At 42.2% G+C, this 23,007-nt stretch overlaps 1 protein-coding gene across 3 annotated transcripts in view; it reads left to right on the forward strand.

Annotated features, from left to right (window-relative positions):
- mcc (MCC regulator of WNT signaling pathway) overlaps window positions 1-23,007 on the forward strand; it is a 333,254-nt gene that overhangs the window by 160,414 nt on the left and 149,833 nt on the right. For all 3 annotated transcript variants that reach the window (XM_047045109.1, XM_047045107.1, XM_047045108.1), the window contains exons 8-9: window positions 1,682-1,885; window positions 21,210-21,353. In XM_047045109.1, the coding sequence (XP_046901065.1) occupies window positions 1,682-1,885; window positions 21,210-21,353 (348 nt within the window). The remainder of the gene's footprint in view (window positions 1-1,681; window positions 1,886-21,209; window positions 21,354-23,007) is intronic.

Below are 23,007 nucleotides of genomic sequence, written 5' to 3' on the forward strand. Positions count from 1 at the left end.
TCAAGCAGAGAAGACTGCAGATTTTCTCACGATTTCATTCCTAATTTAACATAGTTGTCTGTGTTTTTTTCATTTGAATTTGGATGTGTAGTTAACAACACATTCTTCTGTGGTGGTTAAAACTCATATAATATGATTTGTTTCGCTCGTGTGAATATGCATTTTATGTTATTAGTTATGTATATCCGCTTTATAAAACATATTAGCATTTTACGATTACAATTATTAGTCCCGTTATGTCATGACCAGTCAACACACGCCTGTGTGAAGCTAATGCACTTCAGAATTAGAATTTCAAATTTGTCATCATTGCACATATATTATAGAATATATATAAACTATACATATTTTGGTAGACATTTCTTATTTGTATGTATTGTCTGAAGGAAAGCCTTGTGTAAGGGAACCCTTGTGACATCTGCTGATAGAAACGCGAATTGCAGCCTTGAAAGGCATGGGGGGGAATTGCTGAATGCACATTTAAACCAAAACACAAGCAAAAAAGCCTTAAATTAGCTTTCCCCAATGTGATTTTGGTGATAAAACACACGTCTAGGAAAATTCAAGAAAGCAGGGTCCTGGAATATGACCTAGTGCAAAGATACACTTTTTTTTCTCTCCACTTTCACTTTACTACTCAGCGCTTACATTTTTTATGGTTTAGGATATGCCGAACCAGAAAATACTTTTTATTATTTATATTATTCAGTATTATTATTTAAATTGTTGGATGGCAATAACAGCCATTGGTGATGAGCAATATCAGCATCTCTCAAACTCAAAACCAGTAATACTTACAGGGAGCAAAGGAAGCTTGCAGTGTTGAATTACAAATGCTGAATGCTCAGTGTTGAACACATTTTGGAATGAAGAATGTTTTGGAAATGTTATGTATAAATAGCTTTGCTCAGACATGAAGGTACCCCAGGATACTGGACTAAAGTACACACACTGAGAGAGACAAATCAAGTCAATCGAATGCTTAAAGGAAAAAGTAAGCATTGGGATTTGTATGTCACTTATTATCCCATGCTGTTTAAACCAGACATGTCTCCTTTCATTCCCACTCTCTACATCTTGAAAAGGAGAGGGAGATGGGTTGAGAAATCATAGAATAGTGGAGCGAAGAGACAAGTGGGACAGATGGATAGAGCACGAAGTGAGTGATAGAGGCATGAGAGGTTGTAGATTGATGAGGGATTGATCAATCCGGTTCTTATGGCTGTCTGTTTACTACAAGCTCATTAATCAGTCCAGTGCATAGATGATCTATACGGACAGATGGGGGTGTACACTCTGCCCTTCTGCCCTTTCTCTCTCTCACTTTCTCTCTCTGGCTCTCTCACTCTCTAATGCTTCTCTCCAGTAATATACACAGTAGTACATGGATATATAAATTATTTGGGAGAGGAGAGGTTATTTGGACTAGATAAAAGGACTGCCTTGTATGAATTGAGACATATTTTCCTTGAATGAGAAATGCATGAATGCTGAACCCACCTGTATCCTGGCATCTTCATTTTTTTGCTTTCCAAAATCAAGTAGTGAATAATATTTAATAAAAAGTCCTGACACAATCCTGACTATCATCTGCACCCTAAACATTGTGCACTGTCTTATCAAGTGATTTAAAACTGCTATTTTTTCCTGGTCTGGTCCCCCCCCCATCCCCCCGACCCAGACGGTGGAGGAGATTGAAGGGGCTCTCGGCCGGGACTACCCCAGCCTGTCTGAAGAGAGGTTTCACTGGGAGAAGGAGCTAACAAGCCTCAGGGAAGAGAACGAGAGCCTGACGGCAATGCTGTGTTCCAAAGAGGAAGACCTCAATCGCACAAAGGCCACCATGAATGCCATACGTGAGGAACGTGATCGCTTACGACGACGGGTGAGTGAACAGGGGGAAGGTTTGTCTGTTGGTGGTTAGATGGAACAGAGGGATAGTGGTCTCTTGAGATGTACATAAGTATAAAGAAAGTGAGGGATTTACCTAGCGATACTTCTAAAAGGGTTACCTTCAAAAGTGTTAATAGCCTGTGAAAAACAGGGGAATTTCTTCCTATCAGTGCCAAACCCTTGAATTTGTCCCAATATAAACCTGTTATACCCAAACAATAGAATCACATTTCTGCACAAACTGTCAGAAACCATCTCAGGGAAGCTCATCTGCATGCTCGTCATCGTCATCGTCCTCATCAGGTAGTCCTCATCAGGTCGAGGGTTAGCTTGAGGGGTTAACTAACCCTGACCCTAACCGGCTGGTTTTTGGACCCCCCACAGAGCCCCCCAATACAGTAAAACTGCACATTTTAGAGTGGCGTTTTATTGTGGCCAGCCTAAGGCTCACCTGTGCAATAATCATGCTGTATAATCAGCATCTTGATATGCCACAACTGTGAGGTGGATGGATTTTCTCGGCAAAGGAGAAGTGCTCACTAACACAGATTTAGACAGATTTGTGAAAAATATTTGAGAGAAATAGGCCTTTTGTGTACATAGAAAAATGCTTAGATCTTTGAATTCAGCTCATGAAAAATGGGGGCATAAACAAGTGTTGCGTTTATAATATACCCTAAATATAGCTGCAGGCATCAATGGCGGGTTCCTCCTCAACATTGCAAACTTTTGCTAAATTGTCATGATACATGTATTTCATTATGTACACAACATTTCAAGACAATTGGAGCAATGGCTGATTTTAAGTAATTTTCGGAAGTTCTTCACAAATTGTCACTGTAGAGAAAAATCCATGCTGCCAACATTACAAGGTTCTTGAGACCTTTGTGTTCCCCATGAGCAATAAAGCATGCATACCAATTTTCAGACATCTTGGCCTGATGGGGTCAAAATGCCACCCTTTTGAAAGTGACAACTTTGAAGCGTGTTCTGTAACAAAGAATCAGAATCAGAAAGGGATTTAAGTGCCATGAAAGTTTGCACAGACAAGGAATTTGCTTTGGCAGGAAGGTGCATACAATAAACATATAGGAATCTGTTTGTGTGGCGTGAGGTTTTGGTCCTGATGGACCGCAGCCTTCTGCCGGAGGGGAGTGACTGAAACAGGGAGTGTCCAGGGTGGGAGGAGTCTGCCACAATCTTCTTTGCTCGCTTCAGTATCCTCGAGGTGTGCAGGAAGCGGGAGGACTCCACAGTGTTGACTGGGGAGTCACAAAGGGTGATAGGGGTGAGTGGGGCTGTGTTCTTCCTGAAGTCCACAACCATCTCCACTGTCTTGAGTGCATTGAGCTCTAGGTTGTTCTGGCTGCACCAGGTCACCAGGTTGTCCGCTTCCCACCTATAATCAGACTCGTCTCTACCAGAGATGAGCCCAATGAGGGTGGTGTCGTCCGCAAACTTCAGGAGTTTGACGGACGGATGACTGGAGGTGCAGCTGTTAGTGTAGAGGGAGAAGAGCAGAGGAGAAAGGACGCAGCCCTGGGGAGATCCGGTGATGATGGACCGGGAATCAGAGACTTGTGTTCCCAGCTTAGCGCACTGCTTCCTGTCAGACAGGAAGTCTGTGATCCACCTGCAGGTGGAATCAGGCACGTTCAGCTGGGAGAGCTTGTCCTGAAGCAGGGCTGGGATGATGGTATTGAAGGCAGAGCTGAAGTCCACAAACAGGATCCTGGCGTAGGATGCTGGGGAGTCCAGGTGCTGTAGAGTGAAGTGGAGGGCCATATTAACTGCATCGTCCACAGACCTGTTGGCTCTGTAGGCAAACTGCAGGGGGTCCAGTAGGGGGTCTGTGATGGGTTTAAGGTGTGCCAGCACAAGGCGCTCAAAAGATTTAATTACCACAGAGGTCAGGGCGACGGGTCTATAGTCATTATGTCCAGTTGGCCTGGGCTTTTTGGGCACAGGAATGATGATGGAGGACTTGAGACAGGCTGGCACATGGCATGTCTCCAGGGAGGTGTTGAACATGTAGGTAAACTCCGGAGACAGCTGGTCAGCGCAGTTCGTGAGGGTGGCTGGAGAGACAGAGTCCGGCCCAGCTGCTATGCGGGGGTTCTGTCTCTTGAACAGTTTGTTCACTTCACTCTCCTGTAGGGCTGTCCTCACTTAGTCAACTAGTCGATTTTCTGGTCGATATGCTCTTCGTAGACAAATATTTTTTTAGTCGAGCTGCCATATGGCAGTGTGAGATCTGATTCCCGCTTGTGTCATCATTACTAAATTAACGAAATGTTCAACAGAAATTGAAGATTATATTATTTAAGACAAATAAACCAACTTTAAAAATATATAATTTAAAAGAAAAGGTGTTACTGTTTTCCCTTTTGTTAATCTGCGCTTTGTTTTGTTTTGGTATTTTGCACACGGCACAAGCACAATTGGCTGCAAAACTACAAACTCTGCCATAGCCTACTTTGTCTGTGTTATTAGTCAAAATGGCAAAGAAATCTGTTGTATGGCAGCATTTCATTAAAGTACATTTACAAAGTACCGAGTGACTTGAAAAACGTTGAATGCAAACTCTGCCAACAATGGTTTATTTGTCATAGTTCAACGTTGAATATGATGTAGCCTACCACCTGAAAAACGTAAGTTGGTCTAGCCCTACTTCGCTCATGCCAACGCGCTGGGTTGAAAAATGAATATGCCTATTACAAGAATCACATCCAAATCGAATGACATTATCTTCTCCGGCCAAGACAACAAAATCGTTCTCTTTTGCAACGTTCCCCACTCAGGTTCTACGTAAGTTTGCATGCTGCAAGTTTTCAGGCAGTGATAAGCGCGCTCTGATGATTTGCATGTTAAATAAACAATATTTTAAATTTGTAGTACATAGTAAGAGATACAAAATACCATCGGCATTCGGTTACAACAGGACTGGTGATACAAGTCTTATTAGTAGGCCATTAGCGGCTGAATCTGCAATGTCCAGCACCAATTGAGTCAGATCGCGTTTTTTACATTTACATTTACATTTATTCATTTAGCAGACGCTTTTATCCAAAGCGACTTCCAAGAGAGAGCTTCACAAAGTGCATAGGTCACTGATAATAACAACAAGATAGCCCCACAGCATTGCGGGTAGTCAAAAACAAGAAGTACATATTGTGAACAACCAAAAAATAGTGCTAAAGGGAAGAAACCATAAGAGCATGTAGTTAAACAAGTTAAAATTACACAACATTAATCTCTAAGTGCAGGTGTACCTGTAGGAAAGCAATAAAAATAGGATTAACTAAAACAAGTCTAAGCAAGAGTCATTGTGAACCTTGAGGAAACTAGCGTTGGATTCAGCAAACCATTCCTAAGTACCATTGTACTCCCGGAACAAGTGCGTCTTGAGCCTTCTCTTGAAGGTGGAGAGACAGTCCGTGTCTCTGATGGAGGTGGGGAGTTGATTCCACCACTGGGGTGCCAGGCAGGAGAAGAGCTTGTGCTGGGACCGGGCGGTCTTGAGAGGTGGGACCACCAGGCGGTTGTCTGAAGAAGACCGTAGGTGGCGGGTGGGGGTGTAAGGCTGCAGGAGAGACTTGATGTAGTCGGGCGCAGTCCCGTTCACTGCTCGGAAGGTCAGTACCAGGGTCTTGAATCTGATGAGGGCCGTTATGGGTAGCCAGTGGAGGGAGATGAGGAGCGGGGTAACGTGGGAGCGTCTGGGTAGATTGTAGACCAGACGGGCCGCTGCGTTCTGAATTCTCTGAAGAGGGCGGGTTGCGCATGATGGGAGACCGGCGAGCAGCGAGTTGCAGTAGTCCAGCTTGGAAAGGACAAGTGCTTGGACAAGCAGCTGGGTGGAGTGCTCAGACAGGTATCTCCTGATCTTCCGGATGTTGTAGAGGGTGAATCTACACGACCGGGAGACCACAGCAATGTGGGCCGTGAGGGAGAGCTCGTCATCCATGGTAACCCCAAGGTTCCTGGCAGAGGTTGAGGGAGTCACCGTCGCAGATCCCAGGGTGATTGAGAAGTCATGGGAGATGGAGGGTTTGGCCGGGATGATGAGAAGTTCCGTTTTGGCAAGGTTCAGCTGGAGGTGGTGCTCAGTCATCCAGGCGGAGATGTCTGCGAGGCAGGCCTCAATCCTAGCTGAGATCCCCGGATCGGTCGGAGGGAACGACAGGTACAGCTGCGTGTCGTCAGCGTAGCAGTGGTAGGAGAAGCCATGGGAGGTGATGATTGGTCCAAGTGAGGTGGTGTACAGAGTGAAGAGGAGGGGACCAAGGACGGAGCCCTGTGGGACACCAGTGGAGAGCTGGCGTGGGCCTGACAGTTTGCCTCCCCAGGAGACCTGGTAGGATCTTCCCGACAGGTAGGATGAGATCCACTGGAGTGCAGTGCCAGTGATGCCCATCTCAGAAAGTCTGGAGAGCAGGATCTGGTGGTTAACCGTATCAAACGCCGCAGAAAGGTCCAGCAGAATGATGACGGATGACCTGGAAGCCGCTCTGGCAGACTGGAGGGCAGTGGTGACTGAAAGGAGGGCAGTCTCTGTGGAGTGGGCGTTCTTGAAGCCCGATTGGTTGGGGTCGAGCAGGTTGTTTTGAGAAAGGAAGTTAGACAGTTGGTTAGATACAGCACGTTCAATTGTTTTAGAAAAGAAGGGTAACAATGATACCGGTCTGTAGTTCTGGAGGACGGTTAAGGGAGGGTTTTTTGAGTAAAGGGGTAACTCTGGCCTGTTTGAAGGAAGAGGGGAAGGTGCCAGAGGTAAGAGAGGAGTTTAGAACATGGAGCAGAAAAGTTATGATAGAGGGGGAGATGGTTTGAAAGAGAGGGGAGGGGACAGGATCAAGGGGACAGGAGGTGGGGCGATGATAGAGAATGAGGTCAGAGAGCTCTGCCTCGGACAGGGGAGAGAAGGAGTTTAGACATTTAGTTGGGTCAGTAATGGAGGGTGAGGGGGTAGGAAGGGTGGGTTTAGGGAACCGACTGCTAATGTCGGCGACTTTTTTCTCAAAGAAGGAGGAGAAGTCGTCTGCTGTCAGGGTGGAGGGAGGGGGTGGGGGAGGTGGGTTAAGAAGGGTGGAGAAGGTAGAGAAAAGTTTGTGGGGGTTTGAAGCGGAGTTAATTTTGTTAAGAAAGTAGAGGGTTTTGGCACCAGTTATGTGAGAAGAGAAGGATTTGAGGAGGGAGCGATACTTATCAAGGTCCAGACCTCTCCCTCCGTCTCCCTGTCACTTACGCGTCTTTCTCATATACAGTCACAATGTCAGCACACGTTAGCAATGATGCATACATTCGCTGTCTAGTAAGACAGACAGCTATATCAGTGAGCATTCAGCATTAGCTTAAGATCTAGGAAAGTTCAGGCTACTTTTCGCTAGGTACCTACGAACATGTCTTAATCGAAGGTTCCCCTTCGTTCTTTTGGTGAGAAGTCTCAGGAGCTAGCTACATACCTGGCGTCATGGAGCCGACCAGTTAAATAGTTATTTAGCACTAGCGTTGCTACTTGCATATGCAGAAATTATTTGTTTGTGGTTGATTTTGTGAAGGTGTGAATCATTTTTAATGAATATTTAATATCATAAAGTTCTTATGAATTATGTGAATTATTTTCAACCCCCCCCCCCCCGTTTGTCTGAGGGCATTACGGATCCGTATTGTGTTGTGAGTACTAGGTCACCACACGGATGGCATGACTGCGCATCAGCCAATCGGAACGCTCGTACTAGTAACTTTGAATCTTGTTTTTAACTCAAGAGTTGTCTCATGTGAGGCAGTTGTTTTTGTTTGTAACAAATAATCAAGTGTGATAATGAAGTACGGTATGGTTATATAGTACAATTTCTTAATTAAATTGACTATATTTACTCTATCAATTTTGTATACCGTGATATATACCGTAACCGTGATATTAAATTACTCATACCGCAGTGTTTCCCCTAGGATTTTTTTTAGCAGTGGGGGCAGGTCAGGTCTACCACCCCCCCCCCCCCCCCACCCCGGCCAAAACAAAGTGCTAACCCTATATTTCGGAGCAGCTTAATGTACTAGTCTAATAGCTAATGTAATATTGCACATATTTTCGTCCTATTTCCTCTAAAAAAATAATATTAGCATACTTAAAGATACCTTACAGTATGTTCTAAATGGCATAAATGCTGCCAGTTAATAATTGACGTAACAACTTATTGTAAATGCAGTGGCCTAGCCTACACATTAAGGTAGGCCACTCGGAAGCATGTACACTGTCTGCTTCATTTGATCTTGATAGGATAAGCATTTTGTAGCAAATAATAACAATATACACACTATTTATTCATTAAAACTAGGCTACTTAAGCATAATAATGCACCTAAAATACAAACGTGAGCAAGGGCAGCAATCGCTATTGAATCAACAGACGTGCAATTTCGCAAGCATCGGAAGAATATAAACAATAACAGGCTTAAATGAACTGACAACATAAGTTATACGACTTTCAGTTCTCAAGGACGCACACGCGCAATCTCACCTGCGCTGTGAAGCGCGTCTGTGCTATTCTCCGACATGCGCTCTAACAATCACGGCTGATAGACGGACTAAAATTTTGTACAGCTCTAATTCTGATACCGTGGCGGCAGAAATTTAACCGTGGCGAGCCGCGGTTAAATTTCAAAAATCAACATAGGGGAAACACTGTACCGTGATAGGAGATTTTGGCCATATCGCCCACCCCTACCGTCAGCACATCCAGACTATTGGTAGCAGTCATGAACATGTCCCGGTCAGTACAGTCCAAGCACGCCCACAGTTCCTCCATAGCCTCACTGGTCCACTGTTTTGATGTCCTCACAGCAGGCTTACAGCGCTTAAGCTTCTACCTGTATGCAGGAATCAGGTGGACCATGGCGTGGTCTGAGTGACCCAGTGCTGCTCGGGGAACCGCATGGTATGCTTTACTGATAGTAGAGTAGCAGTGATCCAAAGTGTTCTCTTCTCTGGTAGGGCATTTGATGAATTGTCTGTATTTGGGGAGTTTCTTGAGTGAGATTGCCCTTGTTAAAGTCGCCTAGAACAATAACCAAGGAATCCGGATTTTCATGCACCACACTCAATATATGGTTGGCGAGCACACGTTGAGCCTCGTTGGCGCTAGCCTGAGGGGGCATGTAGACGCCGACCAGTATGAATGAAGCAAACTCACGTGGCGAGTAAAAAGGTTTACAGTTCATAAATAAGGATTCCAGATCAGGAGAACAGTGCTGCAGAATCACTGTCACATCATAACACCAGCCACTGTTAATAAAAAAACAAATACCACCGCCTTTCGTTTTGCCAGAAAGCAGGGGATCACAATCCGCTCTCAGCAGTTTGAAACCTGCTAGCTGTAGCAGAGTCTGGGATCAGTTCACTCAGCCATGTCTCCGTAAAGCACAAAACGGGAGATGAACGAAGGTTTTTCACCCCAGTACCTGACGTTCGTCCTGTTTTGTTGAGCGAATGCACGTTGGAGAGAAATATCCCCGGTAATGCTGTGCGTGCTCTGCACCGACGAAGTCGCACCAAAGCACCGGCCCGTTTACCTCTCCCACGACGCTTCGCTGCTAGGACAAAGCCGAGGGTGGCTTTGACTAAAATTCCCACTAAATCTGCCGCTGGAAGCAGAAAAGTGGGAAATAGATCCACAGGAGTTGTAGTCCTGATGTTAAGAAGTGCTTCTCTTGTTGGAAAACCCCGTAAATCTTGGCAGAACACTGAATTAACAGACAAAACAAGACAAAACAGAGCGCACCTAGCTACAGCGACTCCCTTCGTCAGTGCCATCTTGATTACAAGGCCACCTGTGCTCTGATCAGGCCCATCATGCAGAGGTCCATTCTTTAAAAGCTTTTATTCAAGACTGGAAATGACATCACACTTTCAGGGTTGCCAGGTCCGGCAAAAATTTCCAGCCCAACGAGTGCTCAATACCAGCCCAAAAAGCCTGAAAACTAGTCCAATATTGTTTGGGTGTAGATGCTAGATGTAGTTAAAATGTCAAAATGACTGGTGGATTAATATTTTCCTTGTTTTCTGATATTCTCACGTTTCATTGGTTCATTACAACAATTTATTTAATCATTCCGATTCCTATAACCACCGAACAGAAACACTGAGCAACAATTACTTTATGAACGTGAGGAGACATATTACTAAAGGAAGTGTGTGTAGGTTATGAACTATTATGGTTTGCTCTGCCCACACACTTTCCCCATCCATGCTATTTCCCTCTCTCCCAGCACAGGTCACCCCAATGAAGAAATGCGTCTGCCGCATGAGGTTTAGAAGTAGCCCAAAAATCTACCACCCTGAGAGTGCAAATAATCTGCTGCTTATGAGTGTAACTAGGGAGTATACAGCAGACTCAAGATACCCAACATGTTAGGCTCTCTCATGCCATTAAACTACACAACATGCACAATCAGGGTGACCAACAGGATTATCTTAATTTACAAACAATAACATTACACACATTTAGCTAAACAAGCACAACAACTGAAATCCCCTACACAGCTTTTCTAAACAAACTATTTTCCATAACTCTTTCCTTTTTTTGGCATGCCGCACTACCAAAGGGCACTGACACTATAATATGATTATCTAGCTGACAATGTAAAGATAACATCCAAGCTAGCAATCTTGCAAAATCTGACTGCAGTTTTGTTTACCATATGTACTGTGTTACGGTTGTTTGAGTTAAAGAGCTTGCTAAATGAATTAAATGTATGTTAAATGTCAAATCCAACTATAAATGTATAAAAGAGATCAGAATTTGATTGGAACTATACTCTTAATTACATTTACATTTAGTCATTTAGCAGACGTTCTTATCCAGAGCGACTTACAGTAAGTACAGGGACATTCTCCCCGGGACATTCTAAAAGCATGACCTATGTTAAACTTATGGTCTGCACCTCTCTGTCACCAACTGTCTCTAGGGTGGGGGCTTTATATCCAACAAATTACACCCCTGAACGTTTAAAACTGATTTATTGGCCTACTACAATTGTAAATATCCTATGGCTTCTTCTCCAATTGGCTTTGATACAATGCCATCTAATATTTTCTGCCCTTTCTCCCTAACGGAAAGAAAATATATTTACCAATATATGATTTGAAATACATTTTAATATATTGTAAAATATTATTTTCCATTACATTGACCAATATATTATATATGGAAATACATGGGATAATATATTGATGATAAATATATTACTAATATATTATAAACTATAATATATATTCATGTAATATATTGCAATATATTGCAGAATACAGCAATGATTGCCGTTTTCCATATATTGCAATATATGGAACATTAATATATAATATATGTGGTTATACATCCCAAAATATATGCAATTATGTATTCATAAATAACCACCATAATCTATGCCGCTTTAAATGGGAAAATGTATGGGTAATATATGTAAAGATATGGTGTCACATGTATGCTTCATATATGGTAGAATATATTTTAAATATATGTAAAATAATATAGATAAAAGATATAATGTACAATGCATGTGTACATATATGAGAACATGCCCATACAATGTACAGACATATATGGTGATATTTACATTGAGTCATTTAGCAGACAATCTTATCTAGTGACTTACAGTAAGTTACAGTAAGTACAGGAACATACCCCGAGGCAAGTAGGGTTAATTGCCTTGCCCAAGAACACAGCTTCATTTTCGCGCTTCCGGGAATCGAACCGGTAACCTTCTGATTAATAGCCTGATTCCCTAACCGCTCAGCCATCTAGAAGGTATTCTAATAAGGTTGTCAACAGCAGTATTTCAAATGGAATCCCGATTCAAACAGTACCACCTGCTAACTGAAAATTTGCCCCCAATAACGTAAATACCGTAAGATTGACATTTATTTAGGGAGAAGTGGCTAATTCAAAAGAGGTTTGCTGGAAGCGATCATTGTCATATATTTCAAATATTTTTCCATAAATTTTACCTATATTTAAAATATATTCCACAATATATTGAACACATATCTGTACATTTATTTCATGTATATCTTTCCATATAATTAGGATTCCCCCGTCAGCAATAGGCTTTAAGGTGACTTCCCCCTGAAGTACCCTGCAAAGTTTCACCTTAATATGTGAAAATATGACTGAATTGGAGCTGTTTGAGCTTGGACCAAATGTGACTATGATTGCCATAGGAGAAACGTCTTATTTTATTATTCAGTAACTGAACACTGCAAAGTCTAGATCTTGGAATGGCTCAATTGGATGAGAGGTTGTGCTGGTAACCGAAGGGTTCCAGGTTCAACTCCAGAAATAGGCGTTTTTTGTTTTTTTTCCAAAACAGTTTCTAGTTTTCTGGGTTATCCCGGTGTAACTATCTATTATGTCAATTTTATGCTTGACATTGGCAACATTTTGAAGACCACATCCATTAGGTTTCAGAAGGAAAAGCTGACCATTGGAGAATGTAAGGGTGAACTCTTGGTAGCCATTGAACAGTTCACACTTCTGCTTGATGGTGAAGGCCACAGGCCACACACTGTTTTTAATGCTAATGCTGACAGAGACAAGACAAACGTACTCAGGGGGTTAATTGAAGAGTTTGAAATCAGATATGACTCCCTCAAGTCATGTGATCATGTCTTAGTATTTGATCCTCCAACATGGCCTCAGGAAATGCAAAACCTCCACAGTTTTGGAAACACAACAGTTTGCAGCATTCTCAAAAAATATGAGGCCACCTTGCAACTTGACAAAGACACCACTGTGACAGAATGGATGCGCTTAAAGCACACAGGAAAAACGCCTGGGAGCCTCTTCTATGTATGACTTGGTCCAAATAGGAAATACAAGTACAACAGATGCTTACTCCAACATCAACAAGGTGGTAAAGCTGTCTCATATGCAACAGGTAAATAGAAGTGTCTATTGCAAGTTGGACTTGAAGTTACATTTAAGTCTACGACTAGGTCTATTTTTATGCAACTGGGTGAAAGTGTTGTGGTCAGATGAGACCCAACTTGAGCTCTGTGGCATCAACTCAACTCGCCATGTTTGGAGGAGGAATGCTGCCTATGACCCCAAAAACTCCATCTCCACCGTGAAACACGGAGGTGGAAATATTATGCTTTGGGGTTGTTTTTCTGCTAAGGGGACAGGACAACTTAACCACATCAAAGGGACGATAGACAAGTTCAAGTTCAAGTCTTTTATTTGTCGGGGCTATGAACTGTCAAATCTTTGGTGAGAACTTCCTTCCCTCAGCCAGGGCATTGAAAATGGGTCGTGGATGGGTATTCCAGCATGACAATAACCCAAAACACATGGCCAAGTCAACAAAGGAGTGGCTCAAGAAGAAGCACATTAAGGTCCTGGAGTGGCCTAGCCAGTCTCAAGACCTTAATCCCATAGAAAATCTGTGGAGGGAGCTGAAGGTTCGAGTTGTCAAACGTCAGCCTTGAAACCTTAATGACTTGGAGAAGATCTGCAAAGAGGAGTGGGACAAAGTTTTTTGTACTATGACGGTGGATCTCTTGTTACCGGGGTAGATCGCCATGGTAACACATGCTGAATGGCTAACCTGGTCGGGAGCTGGTTAATTTGGAGATCAGAGATCAACCGGTATAAAAACCCCGCCCACTAACTAATTCTTAACGATAATGTCGTCACCGTTCATAGAAGATTATGTGGAGCTTGGTGCGCGGATAGTGAGAGCGGTGCGCTCAGAAGAACCAGAACATTTAGATACTGACAAAACCCTTTCGCATTCCCTCATGAGTATCTTTCTGAAAGATATAGGTTCTTAGCAGAGGGAATTACGTATAATGCCAGCTTCTTGAGCCGTATGTTGACAATGCGACACATTAAAGCTGTGCACTCACAGTCCCACAGACTGTATGCATAGCGTTTCGTTATTTCGCTATACTTTTATAGTGTGGGTGATGCAGAGAACCTGAGCAAGAACACGGTCTGACACGCAATTTGCAACAGATTTTCTTTAATGGCTGTTACCACCATATTCTGATTAATGGAGTGATGATAAAGAGATATCCAAAGTGCCCTTTGTTAAAACCTTGGACTGTAATATGTTGACAAAATGAAACAAGGTTTTTCACTCAATGTTCTGATTTCCGTTCTGGAAATGTATGCAAATGATGTAAAATCATATTTTACAACTTAATCATTTGCTCATTTAAACATACATTCTGCTACAGGAAACAAGTATTGAAAACAATATTTGACGTACTATTAGTTATCAACTGGGGAGGTTTCATGTTGATATATTATCCCTATTCACTGGGGTGTCTCCCCTTAACCCATTCTATTGTCCTTGGGTTGCTTTGAGCCATTTTCTAATCATGTCCATATCAGAAATTTAGTTTTTTTTCAACCAAAACGAACAATGGGTATCTGTTAGTGCTGTCAGTTTAACGCATTATTAACGGCGTTAACGCAAACCCAAATTAACGGCGTCAATTATTTTATCGCGCGATTAACGCTCTTTTTGGCCTAGCAAACTTTGTAGTTTTTTTCACATGCTGTTGCAACAATTACCGACGTTAGAAAGACTACAACACCACACCGGATCTAGCTAGACCGGAAATAAAACAACAGGCACGCCACACACACACTTGTTTGGCTTGCGAGCCGGCTAAAGAGTAGTAGCAGAGCCCGTTTACGGATATTAGACATTCTCTGGTAGTAGGCTAACGTTACGTTTTGAGTGGATGGCGAGCGCGAGACGCCGAAATGGATGCCAATAAGATTCTGAATGGAAAGTTTACTTTTAAAAAGTTGCCAAATGGTTCCATTGACAAGACCAAAGTGATGTCTAAAGTCTAAAATACCACTTGATGGCCAAGCACACAGCTGATGCGATTCATGCGAATTCTCCGCCCCCTCGTCAAAGCCAGGTGATTGCAATGTTGTTTTCAATAAAAAAATATTTGCACAAAGCAATCCTTACCACTTTTCCATGTTGATAAGAGCTTTAAAATTGAAAAAAGAATGGGACAAAAAGAAATCAAGGGACATTTAGAATAGATAAAAATGTGCGATTAATTGATTAATCGCGAGTTAACTATGACATTAATGCGATTAATCGCGATTAAATATTTTAATCGTTTGACAGCACTAGTATCTGTACAAAGCTCTTCACAAGTGATACATAAATTATCATTTCACTTCTTTCATTGAATTTTTATGTTTCATTCACTTTTATAGCATTTTTCAAAAATAATAAATAGGACATTGAAAGAGATAAGTGATGAAACCCCCCAGAAAAGATTCAAAAAGCACAACAAGAAAGCCACAAAAAGGTATAAAAAGACCAAATCGTAGAAAAAAGTTTAACAAATACATCCTCATGTGTTAAAAAATATGTCAGTGTAACTAAGTTTAGTGTCATTCATTCAGTCATGTACTATCTCTTCTCATAGCCTATTCCAGTTTTTCTGTCTCCAGCCTTGTTTTTTTTTATCATTAAAATCCTCTTTTAATCGAGCTCCAGTTTTTTTTTATACAGGGCCCTCACATTGTTTGCTCCAACCTTAAACCAATAAAGAACATTGTCCCTTTCCAAGGCACACTTGGACAAAGTTGAAGGTGTCCATTTGACTACTGTGTTTTAAGGTTCATTGCTATAGACCAATTATCACCCTACGTCACACAACTGTCAAGCAGGCTCAACTGCGCATGTGGGTTGCAAAAGACGAACTTCTCCCCGTTCTATTACTCTTGGAGTGTCGTTCAGGTCATCATATATCTCTGGCCACTGGATTACAGGGCTTGATATTAACGTTTTGAGGCTCTTGGCCTTTGGACAAATACATTTAAGTTCACTTGTCTATGCACAAAAGTCACTTGACCCCGATACCCTTAAATAAATAGCCTGTCCAAGTGATCGGGCAAAACTAGCCTGGCTAACGGAGGTCGCTTTCTCAGGCAAATGACGAATGAAACAGACAGGTTAAAGAAATCCGAGATTCTGGCTATCTTCACCAGACTCGTATCTACATTAGGCAGTCCTCCCTGACGTTTCTGGTGTAGAATGGAGTGAAATACAACATCGTGCACACTGCCAGTGAGCGAGTCTGACTGAGGCTAACGTCAAAACAGTGTAACTGGGATGTAGTCTCACTCAGATTGCCAGTTTAAACAAATCAGAAAAATAATCGGACCAGCTGACTAAAAGCAGAATTCCCATATCTCTTGAAAGCTGCCCTGCTCGACTTTTTGTGGAATGTAGAATTGACTGTAAAAGTGTAAAATTATGAACTTTGTGACATGAAGTGAAGACATGGTTGCCGCTCGACTATATGCGGTCTGTACCGGGCGTCATTCTCACTCAAATTTCAAGTTTTTCGTGACCCAAATCAAAATTCTGATGCGACAGATCATTGGGTAATCGCTTTCTCTCCTATAGGCATGTCCTCCTCGACGCTTTTGGTCTTTTTAAATCTAACTATTTGTATTATCCGTGCGGTCCTTTTGCCATTTAAAATGCTATCCTTTCCCGGTTTTCTGCAACCACAGTGCGCGCGCATCCCGATTGTTTACAAACAAATAATTGGTCTATACCTTGTGTCTTTGTCTTGGCCTTGAAGTGGATGCCCTAGGCTCAGGGGGAGGAAGAAGTTCCTCTTCCTGCTGAGTTTAACACCATAGCAATTTAATCAATTGAGTCATATTTGAAATGAGCACTTTAAGGACTTGTGTCTTATGTTGAAACCACCACCATTAGTAAGTCATTACAGACACTTCAATCACAACCACACGTTCACACACTCTCACCATCTGTGTTGAAAGTGGTAAATAAAACTCAAAAGTGTACCCCCAAAATGAGCAGGCAGACACAGTTTCCTGATCATCTAGGACCTCCACTTGAGAAAGTAAATAGTATATTTGATCAATATTCAGCAACCACATATGGCATACATACTGGCGTATGACTATTAGTTTCACTGTTACCTCTGTATGTCAGAGTGGGAAGACAGTGGGTGGTGGCAGCAACACCACTGTATTTCCTGTCACTGCAGAAAACAGTAATACATTTCACTCCTACAATATTCATAAATAATTGTTGAAGGAACATGGTCACATAGATTACTTGAAACATACATATGCCTGGGCTTCCAACCTGCTGCCACCAGGGTCTGAAGAAATGCCCTCTTCCACTCCTTCCATCATGGGGTGACCCTGATAGCTGGAGAGGGACAGCTCCTTGGCAGGTCACCCCCCCCCCAGTTGCCTAATTTTTCTTCCTGTAGGCTGCAAGCAATTTCATTGTTCTATAGGCTTTTGTAGTTATACAATATCCTACAAAAGGGACTAATTTAGGCAATTCAGCCTGGTACTTGTTGGCCTTAAAATATGTGCAAGTAGTGGCTACTGCTACTTACCGTTTTGAATTATGGTTTTATATTTATTTTGTATTTGCTCCCACGATCGTTTGCCACTGCAGGGTTGCAACTAAAATAATACAGCAACAAAAGTTTTACGTTGTGGATTGAATGCACACGTGTAATTATGGTCACATCTTCAATAAGTCATGTAGTTTACGCATTTACAGCGTCTGCTATTTAATGCCAGCTTGGCAGCAGCACTTAGTTTAATTTTGCCTGTATTATATATGTCTGTATTCCTGATATGCTTGTATTACAATATTTCACGCAGGAGGAGAAGACAAAGTTTTGAAGATTATTGTCTGTTCCTCCTGCATGAAATATGCGGCTCTTGTTTAGTCCATTGGACATACGATGCAAACACCACCCCTTTATGTGAACGCGCACGTCTCTAGATTGGAAAGATCTGGGTTGAGTTAGAAAGTTGATAACTGCCGTCGTAGTACCGCTTATCGTGACTGCGATTGTTAGGCTTCGCGTAGCCGGGTAACTGAAAGTAATCCAAAGCATGTTGATCTTGATTCGTAGTACAGGCCCCTGGTGGCCAACTACAAGAAACATCTGACCTCTGTGATTGCCAACAAGGGTTTTGCCACCAAGTACTAAGTAATGTTTTGCAGAGGGGTCAAATACTTATTTCACTCATTAAAATGCAAATCTATTTTAATTTTAAATTTTCATGCGTTTTTCTGGATTTTGTTGTTGTTATTCTGTCTCTCACTGTTCAAATAAACCTACCATTAAAATGATAGTCTGAATTTATTTGTCAGTGGGCAAACATACAAAATCAGCAGGGGAGACTGTATGCACTGGATATACGCTTAGATTCTGACAAAGGTAGGTAGACTAAATTGTTAATATTTAAAGTAAAAAGAGTAGCAATTTGAATTGTATTTTTTTCATCCTTTTTAACAGTGTGAGGGGATAAAACCTGTTATACCATGGTCTGGGTGAATATTCGATTCTGATTGGCTGCAAGGGTGTCCATTATCGGGTGACACCTACTGCGTCATTGCAGCAAAACTGTCTTTTCACCGTTCTAAATTATTCCGCTGGCAACATAGTATATGAGCCTGTACAAAGTGTCTGAAATAAGTAACCATAACAACAGTGACGGAGTCAAAGCCTCCATTTACAACTTTGAAAGACTAACAAGAAGCTACCTTGTAATTTACAACAATGAGTGACATGTAACCGCTCATCTCACATCCCATTCGCTATTCACCTCGCTAGTCAATCTACTTCAGACAGGCTGCGGCCAACTCTACACATGGCCGATTATTTCCTTTTTTTAAATCTAGATTTTATTTGGGGACAATGACATGGCTGGATAGCTGGCTAGTCATGTTGTTAAACATACTGTCAAATTATAATTACTGTTAGGAGAGTATGTCAACTTTGATGCGGTATTCTCACATCCATTTGCTATTCAACTCGCTCCACAGGCAGCAGTCATACTGTAGCCTATACAGTATACGGCCGATACTTTCGTGAACATTTTAATATTGATTTTGGGACAGTGACATGGCTGGTTAGCTAGCAAATCTCCTTGTCAAACATACTGTAAAATTATACTTACTGTTTGTCAACTGCACACAATGTTATTGCCTTTGAATCCTGCTAGCATAACGTTAGCTTTTGGGCTAATAGCTCAGCCAAAGGAAAGCCGGTTTTGGTTCTATGAGCTGAGCGGACTAGAAATATCAGAGTTGGCTAAAGTTGAAAAACGTTAGATTTCTATTGAAAACGCCTTAAAACATAAATTAATGTTTGTAAAAAAAAAACTTTGGCAAGCGACCATGGTATAAGCGGGATAAGGCCCTTCAAGGTGTCCAATATTACCTGATAATGGACAATGCGGAGGCGTGAACCATCTGACGCGCAGCTTCCGCATTATCCCTTTCTTAACTACATTTAGTATTTAAGAAAGGGATAATAGTATTTACTACATTTAGTATTTGGTAGTCTTCAAAACACCAAATATGTCAAGCAACTATTCAGATATCAATGTTTATGTTTGGTGTTCCTATGTGCGCAACGGGAGCCGTGTAAATGAACAAAAACGCCATTGTAGCACAATTTCAATGCAAGGTTGCTGAGGTGCTCAATGTGTAAATTTTCTTGGGACGGGTTTCAATGTAATGTTATTTCCCACATTATTCCTGACAGTGTCAGGAATATTACTCTATCAAGCATTGCACAGTCAGTCGGTGAACAAGTTTAAGAAAGCTTTATCGCTTGCGGCTGCAAGGAGACAAAACATCACACGCCATTGTGCTACGAAGTTTGTCTGCCAGCATGTTGTGCTAGCTAGCTATTTAAAAGCCTAAATTACTGGCTTATTTGGACTGAAATAGAATTATCCCTTTCTTGTAAAAACCTTTGTTCGAATAATTGCGGTCCGACTACGATCCGATCGACACCCCGAGATAACTCGGTCCGAGTCGGTTGATAATTCGGACATTGCATGCTTGTAAACGGTGAATTGGGCTATGAACTGGACTCTGCGTCTTTGCCCATGCTTAAGATCCCGCCGCCCTCCCTCTCTCCCATGTTGTGACCTGAAATTCGAAAGAGACGATAAGTTGTCGCTGCCGGGAACCGGCCCGGCAGAAACAAACAAACAACGCGAGCCAATAGTGCTGTTTGCATTCGCAGTACTCCTATTGTCATCATGCACAAGATGTAGAGGGACGTAGCTTCACCTTGCTCTCCGTTCGCTGTCTTTCCCAAAATGTTGATGTTGTTGTTGTTGTTATTGGTAGTGGTGAATAGGTCAAGCGGAAAGGGCTGTATCACCACTAGTTGTAATGAAAACAGCGCCACGTATCGTACTGGGATATGACATGCTTTCGGCCAATGATTCGGTTTATTCACTGCCATATATATTAGGATAATAGCAGTTGCCCCCAAAAATTGCATTGTCCGAATAAAGCTAGATTCGAATTGACACCTTCATGGAAACGTGTCAATTGGTTAAAACAATGCATGCAAATGTTCCATGGTTCTTCTTTTATTGGCTCCCTTGCATAGACCTGGCGCGCGTGTCTGCGTGCATGTTTATGTGTGTGCGTGTTTACGACATCAACCCTGATTGAAACACAACAGGATCTCCTGATGTCGTAAAAGCTCCTTCACATAGGTGTCAAGCAAATGGTCACCAGCCCTTTGCGTCTCCACCTAGTCCTTGTCACACAGTATCTCCTTAAAACAACCAAAAAAACCCTCTTCTTAGTCCTCAGCCCCAAGATGAGGGTCTTGTATGTTTACCCAGAGTTCAGATTTGGGGGTAGGCCTCTCTTTGCACCCAAGGAATACTGAACACAGAATCATTCTTATACAGGATAACAGTTACATCTTTAACTTTTCCAACACGGGGATCTTTTACTGGGACAGTTGGTGTTTCTGTGTTAAACACACATTGGGCACACACACTTACATTACAGGTAACCCTCAAGCCAACACTCTATAATGCGAGTAAATCACTCCCATATGCAACCAAATTTCATGGAAGGCGGCAGAAAATCTCTCTAATAATGACAGGAATCTCTGTGTGTATGTATTAGAATGGGTTTAGTTTCCTAAAATTATCTTGAAAACCAGGCACTCTGCAAAGTTAATATTTGGCAGGTCTCATCTTTATAATCCAGAGAGTCAGTCATAGACAACGGTGTGTCAGCTGTAACAGTTTCTCCTGGCAAAGTTGTGGTAAGTTTGAGTGCACAGGCAGCGTCTCTGACTTGACGAGCAAGCACTTGCAACACTGTCCCAAATGTAGACCTGGTCAGAGCCTAGCTAAGACAACACTTTTAAAGATTGTAAGAGCGTTGAGTTCCTGGGATGTTTGACTACATTGTTGTTCAGCTATAATGTGTGTGTCTCCTCAGGTGCGGGAACTCCAGACACGTCTCCAGACATCTCAGCCCGGGGGTCCATCCAGTCCTGGCCGTGTCACCCCAGCCTCACGACCCATCAATCCCAGCACAGGGGAGCTCAGCACCAGCAGCAGCAACGACATACCTGTTGCCAAGGTAGAGAGAGACATGCACGCATACCATTTCACATTTTTGTACATTGCTGTACATTACTTTTGTATGCGCGCACACTCATTTTCTCTCACACAGAAATACAGACTTGTACAGTGACACATGGATACGTGCCCATGCACAGATGAGCATTCGAATACACTCACTGTTGGTGAATGTATGGAGTATATCTCCGTAAGAATATGGTTAGCCTTACTCAAACTGCACTACCTTTGAATTTCCAAGGACATTATTAGTGCTGTCAGTTTAACGCGTTATTAACGGCGTTAACGCAAACCTAAATTAACGGCGTCAATTTTTTTATCGCGCGATTAACGCTCTTTTTGACCTAGCAAACTTTTTAGTTTTTTTTCACATTCTGTTGCAACAACCACTGACGTTAGAAAAACTACAATACCACACCGGATCTAGATAGACCGGAAACAAAACAACAGGCACGCCACACCCACTTGTTTGGGCTTGCGAGCCGGCTAAACAGTCGTAGCAGAGCCCGTTTACGGATATTAGACATTCTCTGGTAGGAGGCTAACGTTATGTTTTGAGTTGATTGCCAGCGCCAGACGCCGAAATGGATGCCAATAAGATTCTGAATGGAAAGTTTACTTTTAAAAGGTTGCCAAATGGTTCCATTGACAAGACCAAAGTGATCAGTGTGTTCTGTCGTTGTGAACTGAGCCGGAGGGAATGAGCTATCATCGCAGCACGTCGTGGAGTCGAAAATAGAATTTTTATGGCACACAGCCAAGCACACAGCTGATGCGAATTCTCTGCCTGCTCGTCAAAGCCAGGCGATTGCAATGTTGTTTTCAATTTTAAAAAAAACTTTTGCACGAAGCAATCCGAACCACTTTTCCATGTCGATAAGAGCATTACAATTTGAAAAAAGAATGGATGAAAAAGAAATCAAGGGACATTTAAAATAGATACAAATGTGCAATTAATTGAAATTAATTGCGAGTTAACCATGACATTAATGCGATTAATCGCGATTAAATATTTTAATCGTTTGACAGCTCTAGTTTCCAATGATCTCACATATTTTCTTTATCACCCACTGATAAGTAGTGGCCTAAGAATTGGTCTTGACAGTCTAGACAATAAAGGAGAAATGATTGGCTAAAAGACCACACATTCTGTGTTTGTGCACTTATTTGTGTGTTCATCCGTCCTTGACTTTGGAGGGAATACATTACTCTTGGACTTCCCAAAAATACAAGCACTACATGTACACTTGGAGAAAAGCAGCGTCTTTAGATGCTTGTTCACCATTTCACAATATACATGACTCTGGACACAAACTCATTTCCTTTTTTGTTATTGGGGTGTGCTTGCCTTTCGGCGAGCACAAACCATTGTTATCTCACATATATATTATTATTATTTTTGTTAATTTTCGCGCCCCTAAGGCTCAGTCAATATTTGGACTACATAGACAACGGTGGTGTCAAAAGTTTCGTCTTGGAAGCGATTGCGTTGCTTCTATTCGGATTTACGTTCCGTTGCACAGTTTAGGAGGTTACAACGTTTTTGTGGCGACAAAGTGCCTTTAGTCGACGAAGGGTAATCTGTGCTAGCTACGTCACCACGTCAACACACGTTAGCAACGACGCATGGATACAACGTGCATGGATACAACGTG

The sequence above is a fragment of the Hypomesus transpacificus genome, chromosome 22 (assembly GCF_021917145.1).
Source record: "Hypomesus transpacificus isolate Combined female chromosome 22, fHypTra1, whole genome shotgun sequence".
NCBI classification, from domain to species: Eukaryota; Metazoa; Chordata; class Actinopteri; order Osmeriformes; family Osmeridae; genus Hypomesus; species Hypomesus transpacificus.